The sequence below is a fragment of the Sipha flava genome, unplaced genomic scaffold (assembly GCF_003268045.1).
Source record: "Sipha flava isolate LNK unplaced genomic scaffold, YSA_version1 218_pilon_pilon, whole genome shotgun sequence".
Lineage (NCBI taxonomy): Eukaryota > Metazoa > Arthropoda > Insecta > Hemiptera > Aphididae > Sipha > Sipha flava.
The window spans coordinates 171,108-186,522 of NW_020272845.1; the positions used below are offsets into that span (position 1 = coordinate 171,108).

General features: G+C 27.0%; 3 protein-coding genes across 6 annotated transcripts; 2 read left to right on the plus strand and 1 right to left on the minus strand.

Annotated features, from left to right (window-relative positions):
* Positions 1 to 1,812: 1,812 nt before the first annotated feature.
* Positions 1,813 to 3,885, plus strand: LOC112683075 (prefoldin subunit 4). The gene is made up of 4 exons (XM_025553940.1): positions 1,813 to 1,999; positions 2,360 to 2,464; positions 3,508 to 3,630; positions 3,698 to 3,885. The coding sequence occupies exons 1-4, from the start codon at positions 1,961 to 1,963 to the stop codon at positions 3,845 to 3,847; spliced, it is 417 nt and encodes a 138-aa protein (XP_025409725.1). The 5' UTR covers positions 1,813 to 1,960; the 3' UTR covers positions 3,848 to 3,885.
* A 405-nt stretch (positions 3,886 to 4,290) lies between these two features.
* LOC112683074 (zinc transporter ZIP9-A) lies at positions 4,291 to 5,984 on the minus strand. Its single transcript, XM_025553939.1, has 5 exons — positions 5,889 to 5,984; positions 5,722 to 5,836; positions 5,156 to 5,284; positions 4,789 to 5,084; positions 4,291 to 4,716 (listed from the first exon to the last, which is right to left on the minus strand). Exons 1-5 carry the CDS (start codon positions 5,982 to 5,984, stop codon positions 4,501 to 4,503), a joined length of 852 nt encoding a protein of 283 aa, XP_025409724.1. The 3' UTR covers positions 4,291 to 4,500.
* Positions 5,985 to 6,526: 542 nt separating this feature from the next.
* LOC112683072 (transcriptional repressor protein YY1-like) lies at positions 6,527 to 12,285 on the plus strand. Of its 4 annotated transcripts, none has more exons than XM_025553937.1 (7): positions 6,527 to 6,965; positions 8,477 to 8,643; positions 9,292 to 9,424; positions 9,503 to 9,737; positions 9,816 to 9,985; positions 10,040 to 10,195; positions 12,090 to 12,285. In XM_025553937.1, exons 1-6 carry the CDS (start codon positions 6,664 to 6,666, stop codon positions 10,170 to 10,172), a joined length of 1,140 nt encoding a protein of 379 aa, XP_025409722.1. In that variant the 5' UTR covers positions 6,527 to 6,663; the 3' UTR covers positions 10,173 to 10,195; positions 12,090 to 12,285. The 4 variants fall into 4 exon arrangements, with proteins under 4 accessions (XP_025409722.1, XP_025409720.1, XP_025409721.1 ...); XM_025553935.1 differs by having other exon boundaries at positions 6,531 to 6,965; positions 9,289 to 9,424; positions 12,090 to 12,284; XM_025553936.1 differs by having other exon boundaries at positions 6,532 to 6,965; positions 9,289 to 9,424; positions 10,043 to 10,195; positions 12,090 to 12,284.
* The last annotated feature ends 3,130 nt before the right edge of the window (positions 12,286 to 15,415 follow it).

Sequence of the window (15,415 nt, forward strand, 5' to 3'; positions counted from 1 at the left end):
CCACAACTGGGTTCTTAAGTAAACAATTTCATCTGTGTATTTAATTTTAATAATGCACAAATCCTATTGTTTATTTAACACTTTAATAGTACTATATCACACATGGTTTTATTGCAGGGAAAAACACTTGTACAAATATGTATAACAAAATATTGTACTACAGATAATAAATATATATTTATTATCTGTAGTACCTATAGGTATCTAAGCATACTTGTAGTAAACTAAAAACAATCAATTATTTTAGTTTGGTATTTTTTATTATAATTAAAATAATGATTAGAGTTGAGGAAAAAAAAATCTAACATTATCATTCGGTTGTAATATCTTTGAGAATATAAAAAATATGAATTAGACTGATGCATTTCAAGGTTATAATGAAACCTTTATGAAAATATATTTTATGGCATAAACATTAATATCAACCATCAAAATAACATACTTTATGGGTTCATTTACCTATTTATTAAACAACCAACTAATAAATGAATAAATAGGCTCATTATTATATGAACGTGGATGCCTGCCAGCACTTTTTAAATTATGCTAATGGTTCAAGAAATGAAAACTAACCATTTTAAAAACGAATTTTTGTTTGATTTGTCCTATTTATTTCAGTAGAGCCGGATGTAGGATAATTAATAAAAAGAAATGGGTACATTTTTTGAAGGGAGGAAGCTATTAGTTTTTATAATAATTTTTTTTTTAATGTTGTATACAATCTATAATATCGATACAATAATAAGCATTTTTAATAAATGTAAATAGACAGATTGCACGATATAAAAATTAACTAAAGTGAAGAATAGTGGCATATTTTGGGGGGAGGGTCTTAGATATTCCCTCCCCTTCAGAAAATATTATCAATAAATAAATACTATTTAATAGCTACTTAATAATAACTGAAGAAATTATTGATGAACTGTGGAAAAAAAAAACGCTTACCTTTTTTATTATAAATAACTTCTTATTTATATTTATAATAATATAATTATATAGTTATTAATTCATAACCAGTATTTTTATAATATGATAAAATCACTTTTTTTTTTAGAAAAATTGTAAACCTTCCCCACATAAAATTTGAAAATTTGCCACTGGTAAAAAAGGAAGGTAGAAAGCCACCCAACCACGTAAAAGAGCACCCAATAGATTTTATTTTACTTTGTGACTATACCTTATAAATAACAATTATTGTTATTGCTACAAATCATAATCAGGGCCATGGAGAGAAATCAAGGGCCCCAGGGACAAATTAATCCTGGCCCTTCTCATACGAGGTAAAAACTTACAACTGACTTCCAGTGTCGTCTTTTAAAATATGTATACCAAAGAGATAGGTAATGTAATCGCAGTCACGGTCATTCCACAGACTAAATGAAAATAATAATTATTTATAGCATATGGGTCTTTCTTGAAAATGTTATTGATCTGCGTTTTAGATCAATATCGTAATGTTCACTTTATTGTAGACTCGTTATAACTATACAACATACACTATAATTATTTGGGTAGGTTATTAGCACGATTCATGTTTGTGATGCGTAAATAGCTCGACACCATGACCGAGACGTAGTGGACTTGGTCAGGCCCGGCTTCCCCCCCCCCCTTCTCATCGGGCCTGATCGTAATACCCTATATATCCATTGACAAACATCAATAATGATGTTACAGTGGGTCATTTTAACGTCGAATAATTTTACCATTTTTAATTATATAGGTACCGGTACTTACTCCATCATACGTATACGTACCCTTTGGAATTTTTATTATCACTAGTCTGATTATCATTTATCACATATTTTTATCAATATTCAGATTTGATGAATTCACGTGTATGTGTTCATGTCAAAAATATAACAAATAAAATATTTATTATAAATCATAGTAGAAGTTATTAAATTGCAAATATTAATTCAAGTATAATTATTCAAAAATTAGTCTATAAAAAGCTGTTAGAATGTCTTCAGCTGCAGTATCTAAAGGAACTTTTCATCCAGTGAGTTGTTTTTTTTTATAAATGATCTAGTCTAGGGGCGCCCAAACGGACGATTTCAGAGTCAATCATATTAGAATTTATTTTTAGGCCACGTGCACGAAAATTAATCGTGGTAGTTATGAACAAACTGTTGATACATTTTATCTGTATAGTTTATATCTTTTATTCTGGTTTATAAAAAAATTTTCCAATGAAGTCGATCTTCAAAAGTGAAGTATATTTTTAGTAGATCGTGGCCGAAAAAAGTTCGGCCGCCTCTGATCTAGTCTATAACAAAAATTTGTTAAGTATAGATATTTTTTTTTTATCACATGCGTTTAGATTTTATTGTATTCATTTCCATTTCTTATGTGTGTATAGGATTCTGATGTTCACATTACATTTGAAGACCAACAAAAAATCAATAAATTTGCCAGACTAAACGCTCGAGTTGAGGAATATAAAGATGAATTAAAAGCTAAAGAAGTAAGTTGAAAAATGATATATTTTATTGTTAGAATAGAATTTTAATATATTAACTTAAGAACACACTCTATTCAAACCAGAAAGTTAATCTAATTTTTTGTTTGCATATGATATTAACAATAAAATAATAATTACAAATTATTGGTTTATATTTCTGATCAAGAAGTTTTATTTAACAAACATAAATATTATTTATTAGCTTCCTTTATAACCCTAATTTTATAATTTAAAATTATATGTTTGCTTGTTTTTTTTCTCATAATGATTATTATTCAGGCTGTTTATTTTGGAGGTGGATTGCTAGGACTTTATTCAATCAATGGTTAGTTGTGCTTAAAATTCAAAATTACTAAAGTAAAGTTGCCAAATGATTCTTTATCATATTTAATGTATTATTACTATGGCTTGGATGTTGATGACCTTGAAAATATTTAAAAAAAAAAATGATAAATATTTGTTTTTAATTAATAAAAATACATTTTTTTTCAATATTTTATTCCAACATTCTATATAAATTTATCAAAACTTATCAAATTACTCAAAAATCAAAATTATTGCATTGTATACTTAGAGCGTATTTAATGTTATCAAAAGTAAATAAATGACGGTTATCTGTTTATAAATATTTATATTTGGAAAAACTTTTCTTCATGTAAAAAATAATAAAATGTAGGTATAATAATATTCACTATAGTACGACAACGATGAATATAATTGGCGAGATAAAATCAGACAAGTCTTAAGTTATCGGCATAATAGTCGAAAAAAACGATAAGAAATGAACTAGAAGTTACCTAATCTGTTCAACATTTAATAAATTAATTTAAGTATGTTTAATGTGCAAAATATAACTTTCTTTTAGCCAATCATACTTATTTATGTATGCAAGTGATTGTTTATTCATAATACACGAATACGTAATAATCTTCTGTTTAATTTTATATTTAATTAGTTGAACATTAGTTTAATAATATACATTTATATTTTTATTGATTTTATTAAGTTAAATCTAAATAATAATTAATGTTGGTTTATTTTCTTAGGCAATATTAAAAAACTTAGAAGATGCATCTGAAGAGTTAATGTTATTAGATGAAGATGATTGTCCAAATCTGCCATATCTTTCTGGAGAAAATTTTGTATACTATAATTTAGAAACAGCACAGGTATAATATAATTTTAAATATTAAAATATTAAAATTATTAACTAAAATAATTTTTTTATTTACCTAGAATAATTTGGAAGAATTTAAAAAAACTAGTGGAAAAGAGATGAAGGATATTGAATCAAAAATTAAAGAAACCACATCTACAATGAGTGATTTGAAAACACATTTGTATGGTAAATTTGGCAACAATATCAATTTAGAAGCTGAAGATTAAAATATTTTTTTTTTAATATATTATAAAATATTAAACTATACTAATAATTTAACAATATAATTTTCTTCACAAAAAATTGTATAAAAAAAAAATAAAAACATTTTTAACCCAGCCTTAATTCATAATAATAAAAAAATATACAAACAAATAAAATATAAATATAACTTTATCAATACATTTTAAACTTTTAAGTCTAATATAAAAACCATAATAATGAATTAATAAAAAAAATTAAAACAATTTTTAAATGCTAGTTAACTTTAATAATTAGTTAGGTAAGTAAAAATAATTACTTATAATATTGTAAGTCCAGTGAATTTTTACAACTTTCATTGTTTATTGAATATATCAAATGATTAAATGGTTTTTTATTCAGTAATACATTTTTTCTTAAAAATGTAAAAAATAATCAATAAAAAAAAATTGATAATTATAAAAATACATTCAATGTATACATTTTTTTATTGAGTTCTATCTTTTATACAGTTTTTTGGATTAACAAATGAAGAGATTAACAAATTATAGGTTGTCGAAAATACCTCTTGTTCTTAAGCTCGTTAATGTTAAAATTCATTAACTACTAATATATCATCATATAGTATTGAACAATTGAACAAGAAATAGTTATCCATTTATGATTTTGGTCATATTATTTAGTGACCATGATGTACTGACAAAAACAATGGTGTCACTGTGCCACACACTAAGCATAGTAATTCAATAGAGTTAAAAGTATCACTGCCACCCCTAGAAGCTTTGATCATTAACTCAGGAAGTACATGAACTGTAGCAACGTACAAAAATGTACCTGCACTGAATAACATTGCAGCTCCAGTAGCGTTCATAGATGATAATTTTTCTTTGCTCTCCTGAAATGTATTATAAATATTTAATTACAATTTAGCTATATCAAGTAATAATATTAATTGTATATTAAATACCTGTCCTATGCAAAAGAAAGTAAGTAGAGCACCAATTGGCGCTGCCATGGAGAATACTAACAGATGTTTACGTATTCTTTTTTTGTCAAGACCATGATGTATTAGGATAGTGACTAAACCAAAAGCAGCTGGTGCTTTGTGTAACATAATTGCAATAAAAACAATCATTTCAACTTCAGTTTGAGTTGAAGCAGCAGCAGCCCCTAAAGCAATACCATCAGCAGCTGCATGGACTACAAGACCTAGTGTAGCAGTCATGCTACCAGAATTTCGATTGGTTAATCCAGCTTCAACATCTAAATAAAATTATTATAGTTTTCAACTATTTAAAAAAGTTTTTTTTTAATTTTAGACATAAGATACATGCCTCTGGTATATTTTGAAGACAGTTGATCAATTAATAACATCAGTGTAAATCCTAATACTAATGTCACTCCAATTATTGAATGAAAATTTACGTGACTAAAATCTAATTCAACTGTTATATTATCAGCAGCTGGAAATAAGAGTAATAATTATATAAATGAAATAGTTATTGTCAAGTATGAATAATAAAAATATGGTTCTGGTATTTTCTGTTATCTTTTACCCACTGTTTTGGAATATAATTGCCTCTATATTAAATTATATTTATTATTTCACCAACCTGAAGCTAAAAATTAGTCCTGACTCTGTTATAATTAGGTTATATAGTAGTTGGTATTTGAACTTATAACCTTATCTTGCGGGACTAGAGCTACAGATTAGATGGTAAATAACAGAAAATGCCTTAACTTTCTATATATTTAAAAACTTACACACTAGTTGAAATTTAAATTATTTTACATGAAGTAATAGAAATATAGAATTTTCAATAAAACCATAATAAATCATAAATTTTTATACTAAGTATTATATTTTAGTACAATAATATATTAATTAAACTAAACAAACTTTTATGAGGTACAATAGTTGAATATAGGGAATGAATTCCTTCAGGTATAATCACAGCTAATGCAGTACCGACTAGGAGACCAGCCCCAAATAATGATATAAGTTCCAATTTAGCCTATAAAAACATAATATTATTACAGTGATGACTTGTATACATACGGACTTACTTCAGACATGGGCATTGCTAATGGAACACTGCCTGCCAAGTAACTGGCCACCAACATCAAAATTGACAGTAACATAAGAAATGTTGATTCGTCCATAATGACAGAGGTGTAAAATTATAATTTAAGGCAGTAAAGAAAAAAAAAATATATTGATGAGAATAAAGCTTATTCATGAACATAACAGCTGCAGGGAGAGTGAATTGTGTGATTTTGTTTTCTCTTTTGAATCATAAAAAATATGTTTATCCATTTGATTATTAATCGTTTGACATATACGCAGTGCACTCACAGTTACTGTTTTTACTGATCTACAAATAAATTAGAAAAAAAAAATAAACTACTGAAATTATGAGGTCATGAAGAATTTGTAAACATAACGTTCCGAAAGGTGCTTCAATTTAATGATAGTTTTTTTTATTGAAATCACCAATATCAATGTATCTGCTATCACGGAGTGTAGTTGTGGTTGTTGACACGTTGATAATAAAAATAAAAACCGTTTTTCTTGAGGGGATTGTTTTGCGCTTCTATTGGCTACACTGTTTCTAAGACGGTTTCTCCGTCAAACATTCTGCTCTCTGTCCGACAATTATTACTTTGTTCTCACATTAAATGGCGTCGTTCGTCTACCCGTCCGTCCATCCGTCGACCACCTACACACTCGCACGCACACACACACACACACGCTCTTGTCAGTCGCCATTTTCCTCGCGCGTACATTGCTCGGACGTGCGTGCGACATATTTTTTTTGTACCATAAACAATAACAAACAAAATGGCGTCGCCGGCAGATTACATGAAAACGGAAGACGATGAGGACAATGTGAAACTGGTGGAGCATATACCTGTGGAGATGCCTTGTGAGATAGTTGAGACTACCGTGGTGGATCAGAACGGTCGCCAGATAATCATGGCGCCGGTGCAAGGGCTGACGAAGAACGACAACAATACTATGATGCTACAGGCAACGGCCCATCACCACCATCAGGATATTGAAGACGGTCCACTCACCTATGTATACGAGAGCGTAGTACCCCAAGAGCTGTATGCAGAACCCGAAAGTCCTGGACCGTCCAGGTAACAACGGCGGGCTGACCGTCTTATCACTGTGCATATTAACATGATTTGGTTTGCGTTGAAACCGGTTGACTGTTGTGTGTACAGTACAATATAACTATCTACAGAAAGAACTTTTACTAAAAATAAAAATTAACAACCATAAATCACCTTTATTCTGGGTAGTTCCTTGACACTTGTACCAATTAATTCTATTTATATTATTAAAGTAATATCAATTCGATGAAATCAATCAATGTTTACAAATGATAATATATAATACAACTCTAAATAGTGTAACTAAAAATGGTCCATCAGTTTTTATTTTGTTTTAGTATTTAATTGTAATGTTTACTTGATATCAAACATTAGTTTACAGTTCATTTTTTTAATAATTTTTAAAACTTATTTTTATTTTAAAAATTTAAAATATAATTACAAACTGAAGATTTGGCAAATTATTTTGTTGATTTTGATAATAATCAATGTAACTTTAAATATGATTATATAATTTAATTGTTTTATAATAAACTATTATTTGATTAATTTATAACCTGGTAAAATGAAAATTTTTCAATTCAATATTATATAATTAAAGCAGTACCTATATTCTTCAATTTGAATCAATTATTTAATTATAATTTTCATGTGAAAAAAGGATATTATCTATTTTATATGTCTACTACTTAAGAATTGCAATAAAATAAATTTATAATTACTATAGCCCAGATTTATATGCATTAAAAACCAACCAAATGTGCGCTAAAAAACTAAATATGCATAAATATATACACTAAAATGTTAAAATACCCATGAAAAATAAAAAAATTATATTTTATTTTATCTTGGTATACGTATTTTATTTCCCCGATTATTGATCTAAGGTTATATCGGGGAAAATCATTTATACCTACAAGTATACCTATTAATTTATTTTGATATGAATGGAAGCTATAAAAATATAATATTTTTTTCTTATATTATAATACTATACATTTCAAAAATGTCTAAAAAAAAACAAAAAAATTGAATTATGTGCTAAAATATGAAATACCTATGCTATTAAAATTGTAAAATAAGCTCTTAAAAAAGAAAAACGTCAAAATATGCAAAAATATGAGCTAAAAAAGTTTCATTTTTTAAATTGTTAAGTTATGAAACAGATTTTGTGCTTACTTAGCATATCATATGATCAACTAGAATAAATATGCAAATGCATACAAATTCGTGCTCTAATAATTACTATATATTTTTGCTAAATATGAATTTTAGTATTTTACATTGATTAAATATCGATATGAGTTCTTTTAATTTAATATGTGATACATAAAGCATTCTTATAGATTTTTAATAATTATTGTTATTATTAACTACCTAAACATAAATTGGTCAATATTTTGTTATTTAATATTCTCCATTTTTTTTTTAAGTGTGCATGTAGAAATGTGTTGACTTTCTATTGTTATAAATATTTATTTCCTTTTGTGACCTATTTACCTTTATTTCTAATATAGATTTAATATTTTCATTAGGTTCAAAAAAGAAAATGCTGAAGACCATTTTTTAATGCATACAGTTCCATCACCACCTGATCCAATACCACTTGGTCGGCCAAGAAAATGGGAACAAAAGCAAGTACAAATCAGAACATTAGAAGGAGAATTTTCAGTAACTATGTGGGCCTCTGGAACAGATGATGGTAAACAAATATTATTTTTAGTGATTTTTTATTAGAACATATGTTTCACAAAGTACCCTGTCATATTGGGCCAAACCAGAACTCCGAAATATAAAATTATTTCTTGCTATATTCAGTCTATGTTGAGTATTTTTTTAACAATAATTCTTGGAAATTTATAATTTTCAAGTACTACAAAAAAAATATAAAGAATCTGAAGAATTCTAGTTAGATAATACATTTATAAAATTCAAACTCGGAATCAACTTCGGCTCATCAATAGTTTCGTTAACTAACATTTAATTTTTGAACAATATAGCCTTTTTTGTACATACATTATTTTATATTACTTTCAATTCTAAATATTTATGTTATAAAATATAATTGTTTAAAATACGTAATAAGTATTTAGTTATTAATTTTATGTAATTTTAATTTTTTACTGTTTTGTTAAACAATATTATTTTTGTTCTTATGGATTGGGCAGTCTGTAAATTGTCCTATATTGTAATAAAGACATGGTTAAATAAGAAGAATATATTACTTCAAACTTTGCCCAATTTTCCTAAATACTTAGTTAATTATATTATTATTTTGGTTATTTTATTTCAAAATTATCATAATAATATAAAAAAATAATTTGATATAAAGTAAAATACATTTCAGAAGATGTAAGTAATCCTGAACCTGAACCAGACCCCGATTATGAAGAATATATGACTGAGCAGACTATTTCTGAAGAAATACCCCAAATTAATCTTAGTGATCCTAAACAACTTGCTGACTTTGCAAGGTATTTAGAGTTTAGTAACCATTTTTCATTTATTTGATATTATGTAAATTAAATGAATATATAATACAATATTATTATATTTTTTAGACCAGGTCATAAGTCAAAAGTAAAAAAATCCTTTGGTTCTGAAGTAATAGACCGTACTATTGCTTGTCCTAATAAAAACTGCTCAAAAATGTTTCGTGACAACTCAGCAATGCGAAAACATTTGCATACTCATGGACCACGTGTTCATGTATGTGCAGAATGCGGTAAAGCGTTTGTTGAGAGCTCAAAACTAAAACGTCATCAATTAGTACATACTGGAGAAAAGCCTTTCCAGGTTTATATTATATATAGTTTAATTAAAGTTAATATTCTGTAGCTATTATAAAATTACTAATTAAAAATGTTTGAGTAGTGTACATTTGAAGGATGTGGTAAACGATTTTCATTGGACTTCAATCTTAGAACACATGTGAGGATACATACAGGTGACCGACCATATGTATGTCCATTTGATGCGTGCAATAAAAAGTTTGCCCAATCAACTAATTTGAAATCTCACATCTTAACTCATGCTAAAGCAAAGTATATTTAGTAATGTTAGTATAAATATTATGATACTTATTTATTTTTTATTAGCAGGCATATGTCACGACCAAGACCTAGTTCAAACCGATCAATAAACCAGGTACAAGATGATCTAAACCAGCAGTATGTTAATGTTGATATACCTGAAGTTGATCATCAACATTTTATTGTTTATGCCGAATAAACATAAAATAAGCATTTAAGACAGTAAGTTAAAATATTATGTTGCCTGTAGTTATTACATTTTTAATACTAGGTATTTCACTATTATATAAAACTATTTAGAATCTATACATGTTATTATTTTACTTGCATGGTTATTTAATCTGAAGCTATTTTTTTTTTTTTTTTATGTGTTTATGTTTTTGATCTTTTACATTCAAAATTGATGGTGATATATATATATATATATTATGATCTTTTTTTTTAATTTCAGCTCTTCCATATTTATTAACACATTGACTTCCATACAGTTACCGTATTATTATTTATTATTATGATGCCATTAGTTATTATCGATAGGATTCCTGAAAAGCTTCTGTTTAACATAATAATTGATAGTATAGGTAAATATTTCAAAAAAAAAAAAAAAACATTTTAACGCTGTAAAAAGGTTAATAACCAGGGCTTGGGAGTTAAATCATTTGCTTATTTTTATGGATTGACTTAAAATGTAGTAACGTGCAATAGAAGTGTATGTCAAGTTATAACACGTACAATTATGAAATTTGAAAATGGCTTTTTTTTTTTTGCTTTTTTCAGCAATTTTTAAAAAAAATCCTTATTTCCAGTTTTTCTGATTATTTTTACTTATTTGACCAGTTTTTTTCGTTTTTATAGTTTTATACTGCAAAGTCGTTTCTGATAGAATTAAAATGAAAAATAATTTTTATCTTATCTACGTTATCACGTAGTTCGTCATCGTCCAAGGTATATTTGTAGGGTTAGCAAAAATATTCCAACGCTGAAAATAGAACCGAGAGTGTCAAAAGTCAGTTCACATTTTATTTTAAAAAAAATCCATTAAAATCCTTAGTCTTAAAAGTAAAGATTTATTTTTATTTTGTTTGATTTTTTTTAGTTAGAATTTTTTAATTTTTTTTTTTTTATATAAATATTTTTGGTTAATTTTAAATTTTTTAAATGATTATTTTAGTGCTCATAATGATGTTGTTAGGCGTTTTTTTAAGCGTTTATTTTAATGATTAAAATAAATATATTATAATATATTAAATATATATAATATATTAAAATTGCTATAAGTTCCAAGTCCTGTCAATAACATATCAATTTAAAGGTAATTTTCTGCTCTATGCCAAGATATAATTGTATAAAGCATTACAGTGCCAAAATATTTATACAAATTAAAAATAATATATGACATGCAACTACATGGCCTCACAGGAATAATAAGTCACGGTAGCCAGCAGCCTAAAATTCATCATTCATAACGATAAAATTCCGGCAGCTGTATAGCAGTCAACATGTTAATATATTGGGTGGCTTACGAATTTTCACACTGGCTACCCTTGACATATATATATATATATATGTAATGTATAAAATACATATTATAAAAATTGGATATTTGTTCAATTAATTTAAATAATTATTTAATTAACATCAAGTAGAAAATAATTTCTCCTTATTCATTTTTGTTTGGTAATTATTTTAAAAAACATTTTAATTAAGGATATTATTATGTTCATCAACAATAGGAATGCATACTCTAGCTATTTTTTCATTATTTAATACCATTAAAATCTGATTTATCCCAACCAAAATAACTAAAATACAAATTAATAGAAATAAAAATTTCAATTTAGTTTAATGATTCAATTCACTTTCATGTATATATATATATATCTGTAGGTAGCACTGAATTGTTGAGTTATAGAATTATGACACAATGAATCAACTCACTCACTACCCATCCCTAATAATGTATACAATAATGACCATATTATTATTAACATGTTTGTTTAAAAGTAATAATTTTGACTTCCAATAATAACTATTAAATAATATTTTCTTATTAATATTGCCATTTTATAAATTGTAATTTTATTTGCTTCATTGATTGGTGTTATTTAATTTTCAGGAGTAATATGTTGTTATGAATACATAACAACATGACTGAAATCAAAACTTACTCTAAGCAAATTTAGTTGCTGAATTTTGTACATATCTACTTTTAGTATAAGTAAACTTAGACTTACCACCTAAATTACTTTTATGTTAAAACATCTTTGAGATAAATTATTTGCTGTTTAAAATTCTTTTTTTATTTTGTAAACTCATTACTCTTGTATGTTAATAATGAAATTTTACATTATTATGAATAATTTGAAGAAAAAAGTTATTTAATATATTTTTTTTTTCCATGTAAACAACTTTTTAGTTGTTCAATAAGACTGTGAAGATAATAAAGAGCAAATAATGTGAAGTTAAGTTAATTTCCTTTCTTTTTAAATTATAATGACTAAGATACATAACTTGTACCGCTTTTTCAGTGATCATGTTAGATAATCATTTATTCATTATTTATATGTATGTATGTAATATATTTATTTTTTTTAATGTAAAGATAAATTGATATATTATATTTTATTACATGTATTGTATATAATATATTTAAATTGTCTTTTTTATTATGTCTACGTGACACTAATATATTTTAAGTATTATATTTATTTAAAATGATAATGACTATTTTCCGTTTTCTCAGTATTAATTAAAAAGTTAAATTACATATTAATGAAAAAATAAAGTTTTTTTTCTAGTATATTAAAGGAGTAGATAATAAGTTTAACAGCTTAAATCTATTTCATTTTATCTAAATTATATTGAACTCTGTACCATAACTTATATTTCTGATATAAATTATTAGTATGTAATTTTATTTGGGTATCTTGATAAATAATTTACAGTCGTTGGTCTATATCACAGACATTGAAACATTCAAGACTATACTTTAAAAGTCTAGTATATAATTATGGCCAAGTAAAAGTGACTATACATAGGTAGTCATAGTGGATTTGAAACTGAATATAAAGGACAGATTTTTAAATAATAAGAAATCCTTACATTATAAAGAGTAGGACCAGTATACTAACTATTTTGGGCATAATCGTTATTTGAAAAATATATATAATATAGGTAAATTTCTTAACAAAAAAAAACAGTTTTTACTCTCATTACCACCCCCTGACTAACAAAGAAAGTTCTAGGTTTTTGTTTTTAAAATTTTTAAAAATAAATTAGAACTGTTATCTGTTACTTTTAAAGTGTAATTTAGAACAAATCATTTGTATAATTTTCTGTTTTCTATGTTTGTTTTAAGAATACTTTTAAAAGTATTTTCAAACTATTTTTTTTTTTAAACACTCAATCATTTGTCTTACTGGCGTTTTTTAAAATTAAAAAAAAAAAATTGAAAGAATAAAATATAATGAAAGAAAAAATAAAATGAAAATTCAATAAAATTAATAGCAGTCACTTAACAGTGGCGGCGCCAGGATTTTTTCCTAGAGCGGACCAAATGCGAATCGAGAGCGTCCCACCCGCCTCACTGCTGTTCTTGGACGGCGCGAAACGAACAGCGTGCACTTCGGTAATTGTAAGTCCGACGACTCACGACAAGTATGTGGCCTCGATATCAGAGATCTGGGTGGTCGTTCTCTAGCAGTGACCGTGGTTTTTTCGCTTGATAATACCACTCAAATTCTTAATAACAATTAAAGATTAGTTATAATCTTTGGCAAAATCCACTACACTTTTTTATGCGGTTATGTGCTAATACGTGTTTACACATCATGTTCACGAAGTACGAGAGAAACGTCGATAATATTCAACGAATCTTCGAATGGGAAAAATGCGTATTCTACAACCAATGGCATGATTACAAAAAATGTGTTACGAGAAAATATCACCGAATAAATTACATTGAGTCCGTTCGACTAATAATTAATATTAATATTTAATATTTAAAATAATATTTAAAACACGATTCTTGATATAAACGCGTGGCTGAGAACCGATTCACGCGCGCGCATTGTTTTCTTCAATTCTCCACGGCCGGATGGCGGTTTTTGCCAGGCTTAGGCGAACGAAAAAATATATTATATATATTTTTTTAGATAATAAAATGCGTTTTGCCGATGAAACGATATATGTCAATCATTCTTTCTCGTTTCCAGCCCGATTTCAGTTATCATTTGCTCCATGTAGTAACCGTTGTCGCCATAAGCGTATGCAGACATAACTGGCAGGGTAGTCAAACATAACACATTATCATTTAATATTAACAAAAAATTTGCATTCGTAACTTCATTTAACTTAAAAACTATATTTCTCCAGTATTCTTAAATTTTTTTAATGTTAACTAATGTTTCGAAGTGGTTGAAAATAATATGTTTATTTATTATTGTGATCATATTGAATATTTTGGTGAGGGTGGGAAGTTTCACAGAATAGTCAAGTACCTACCCTGACTACCCCGTGTGCACGCTTAGGCTGTTTGCACACAGTCCGATAATATCGGACGATAAAATCGGTAACGATAATAATATCGGATATATTTTGCACATTAGTCAAAATTATCGGTCCGATAAAAGAATAAAAATCATATTATTACGGTTATTAGGCTTGTATCTGTCAGACATTTCTTACCATTTCTAGTGTTTAATAATTTAAAATGAATTCTAAAAAGAAAATCGCCCTCTTAGTGGTATTACACATTAAACAAAAACGTGAATTATTAGCAAAAAAACGCAAGAGGACTTTTTGGGTGCACCCTATTTTAACAGCAAAATATGTTGAAGGTGCTTTTTATACACTATTTCAAAAACTAATTGATGATGAACAAAAATTTTTTAATTATTTCCGCATGAGCTTTTTTACTTTTACCTTAATACTAGACAAAATATCTGATGTAAATACTTAAATATTGAAAGTTCCTATTAGATACATGCGCGAGGAATTAAAACTACATTTTATTTCATTATTCCGATAATATCGACGAGTGTGCAAACGAACCATTTATTTTTAGTAATCATTAAAACCGGACCGATAAAGTATCGTCCGATTTTGGTCGTTTGTCCGACATGCACAACGATATCGGTGAATTAAAAATAGATATTTTATCGGATCGGAACTAGTGTGTAAACGATTGATTTAAAATAACGTATTATTGGTGTATCCGACACAATCACCGATAATATCGTCCGATTTTATCGGACTGTGTGCAAACGGCCTTATGGTTGTCGCATCGATCAACGAGATAAAATGCGCGGGAAGATAACGCTGCGAAACGTGCGTATAAAAAACGTGCCTATATTCGCACATGTCTCCCCTCCGTTCATAAACTATTATAGCGTTTTCTGTAACGGTTGCCAGTTCTTTCGAAACTAAAAACGGATAGTCATT

What these genes read in the sequence shown, in the direction of transcription:
- LOC112683075 (XM_025553940.1), top strand. Translation starts at nt 1,961, where the DNA reads ATGTCTTCAGCTGCAGTATCTAAAGGAACTTTTCATCCA. An exon ending in CTAAAGGAACTTTTCATCCA is followed by an intron (nt 2,000 to 2,359) that starts GTGAGTTGTTTT and finishes ATGTGTGTATAG; the next exon opens with GATTCTGATGTTCACATTAC. An exon ending in ATGAATTAAAAGCTAAAGAA is followed by an intron (nt 2,465 to 3,507) that starts GTAAGTTGAAAA and finishes TTATTTTCTTAG; the next exon opens with GCAATATTAAAAAACTTAGA.
- LOC112683074 (XM_025553939.1), bottom strand. Translation starts at nt 5,984, where the DNA reads ATGGACGAATCAACATTTCTTATGTTACTGTCAATTTTGATGTTGGTG. An exon ending in TAGCAATGCCCATGTCTGAA is followed by an intron (nt 5,837 to 5,888) that starts GTAAGTCCGTAT and finishes ATGTTTTTATAG; the next exon opens with GCTAAATTGGAACTTATATC. An exon ending in AACTATTGTACCTCATAAAA is followed by an intron (nt 5,285 to 5,721) that starts GTTTGTTTAGTT and finishes TCTTATTTCCAG; the next exon opens with CTGCTGATAATATAACAGTT.
- LOC112683072 (XM_025553935.1), top strand. Translation starts at nt 6,664, where the DNA reads ATGGCGTCGCCGGCAGATTACATGAAAACGGAAGACGATGAGGACAAT. An exon ending in GACTTTGCAAGGTATTTAGA is followed by an intron (nt 9,425 to 9,502) that starts GTTTAGTAACCA and finishes TATATTTTTTAG; the next exon opens with ACCAGGTCATAAGTCAAAAG. An exon ending in CTGGAGAAAAGCCTTTCCAG is followed by an intron (nt 9,738 to 9,815) that starts GTTTATATTATA and finishes ATGTTTGAGTAG; the next exon opens with TGTACATTTGAAGGATGTGG.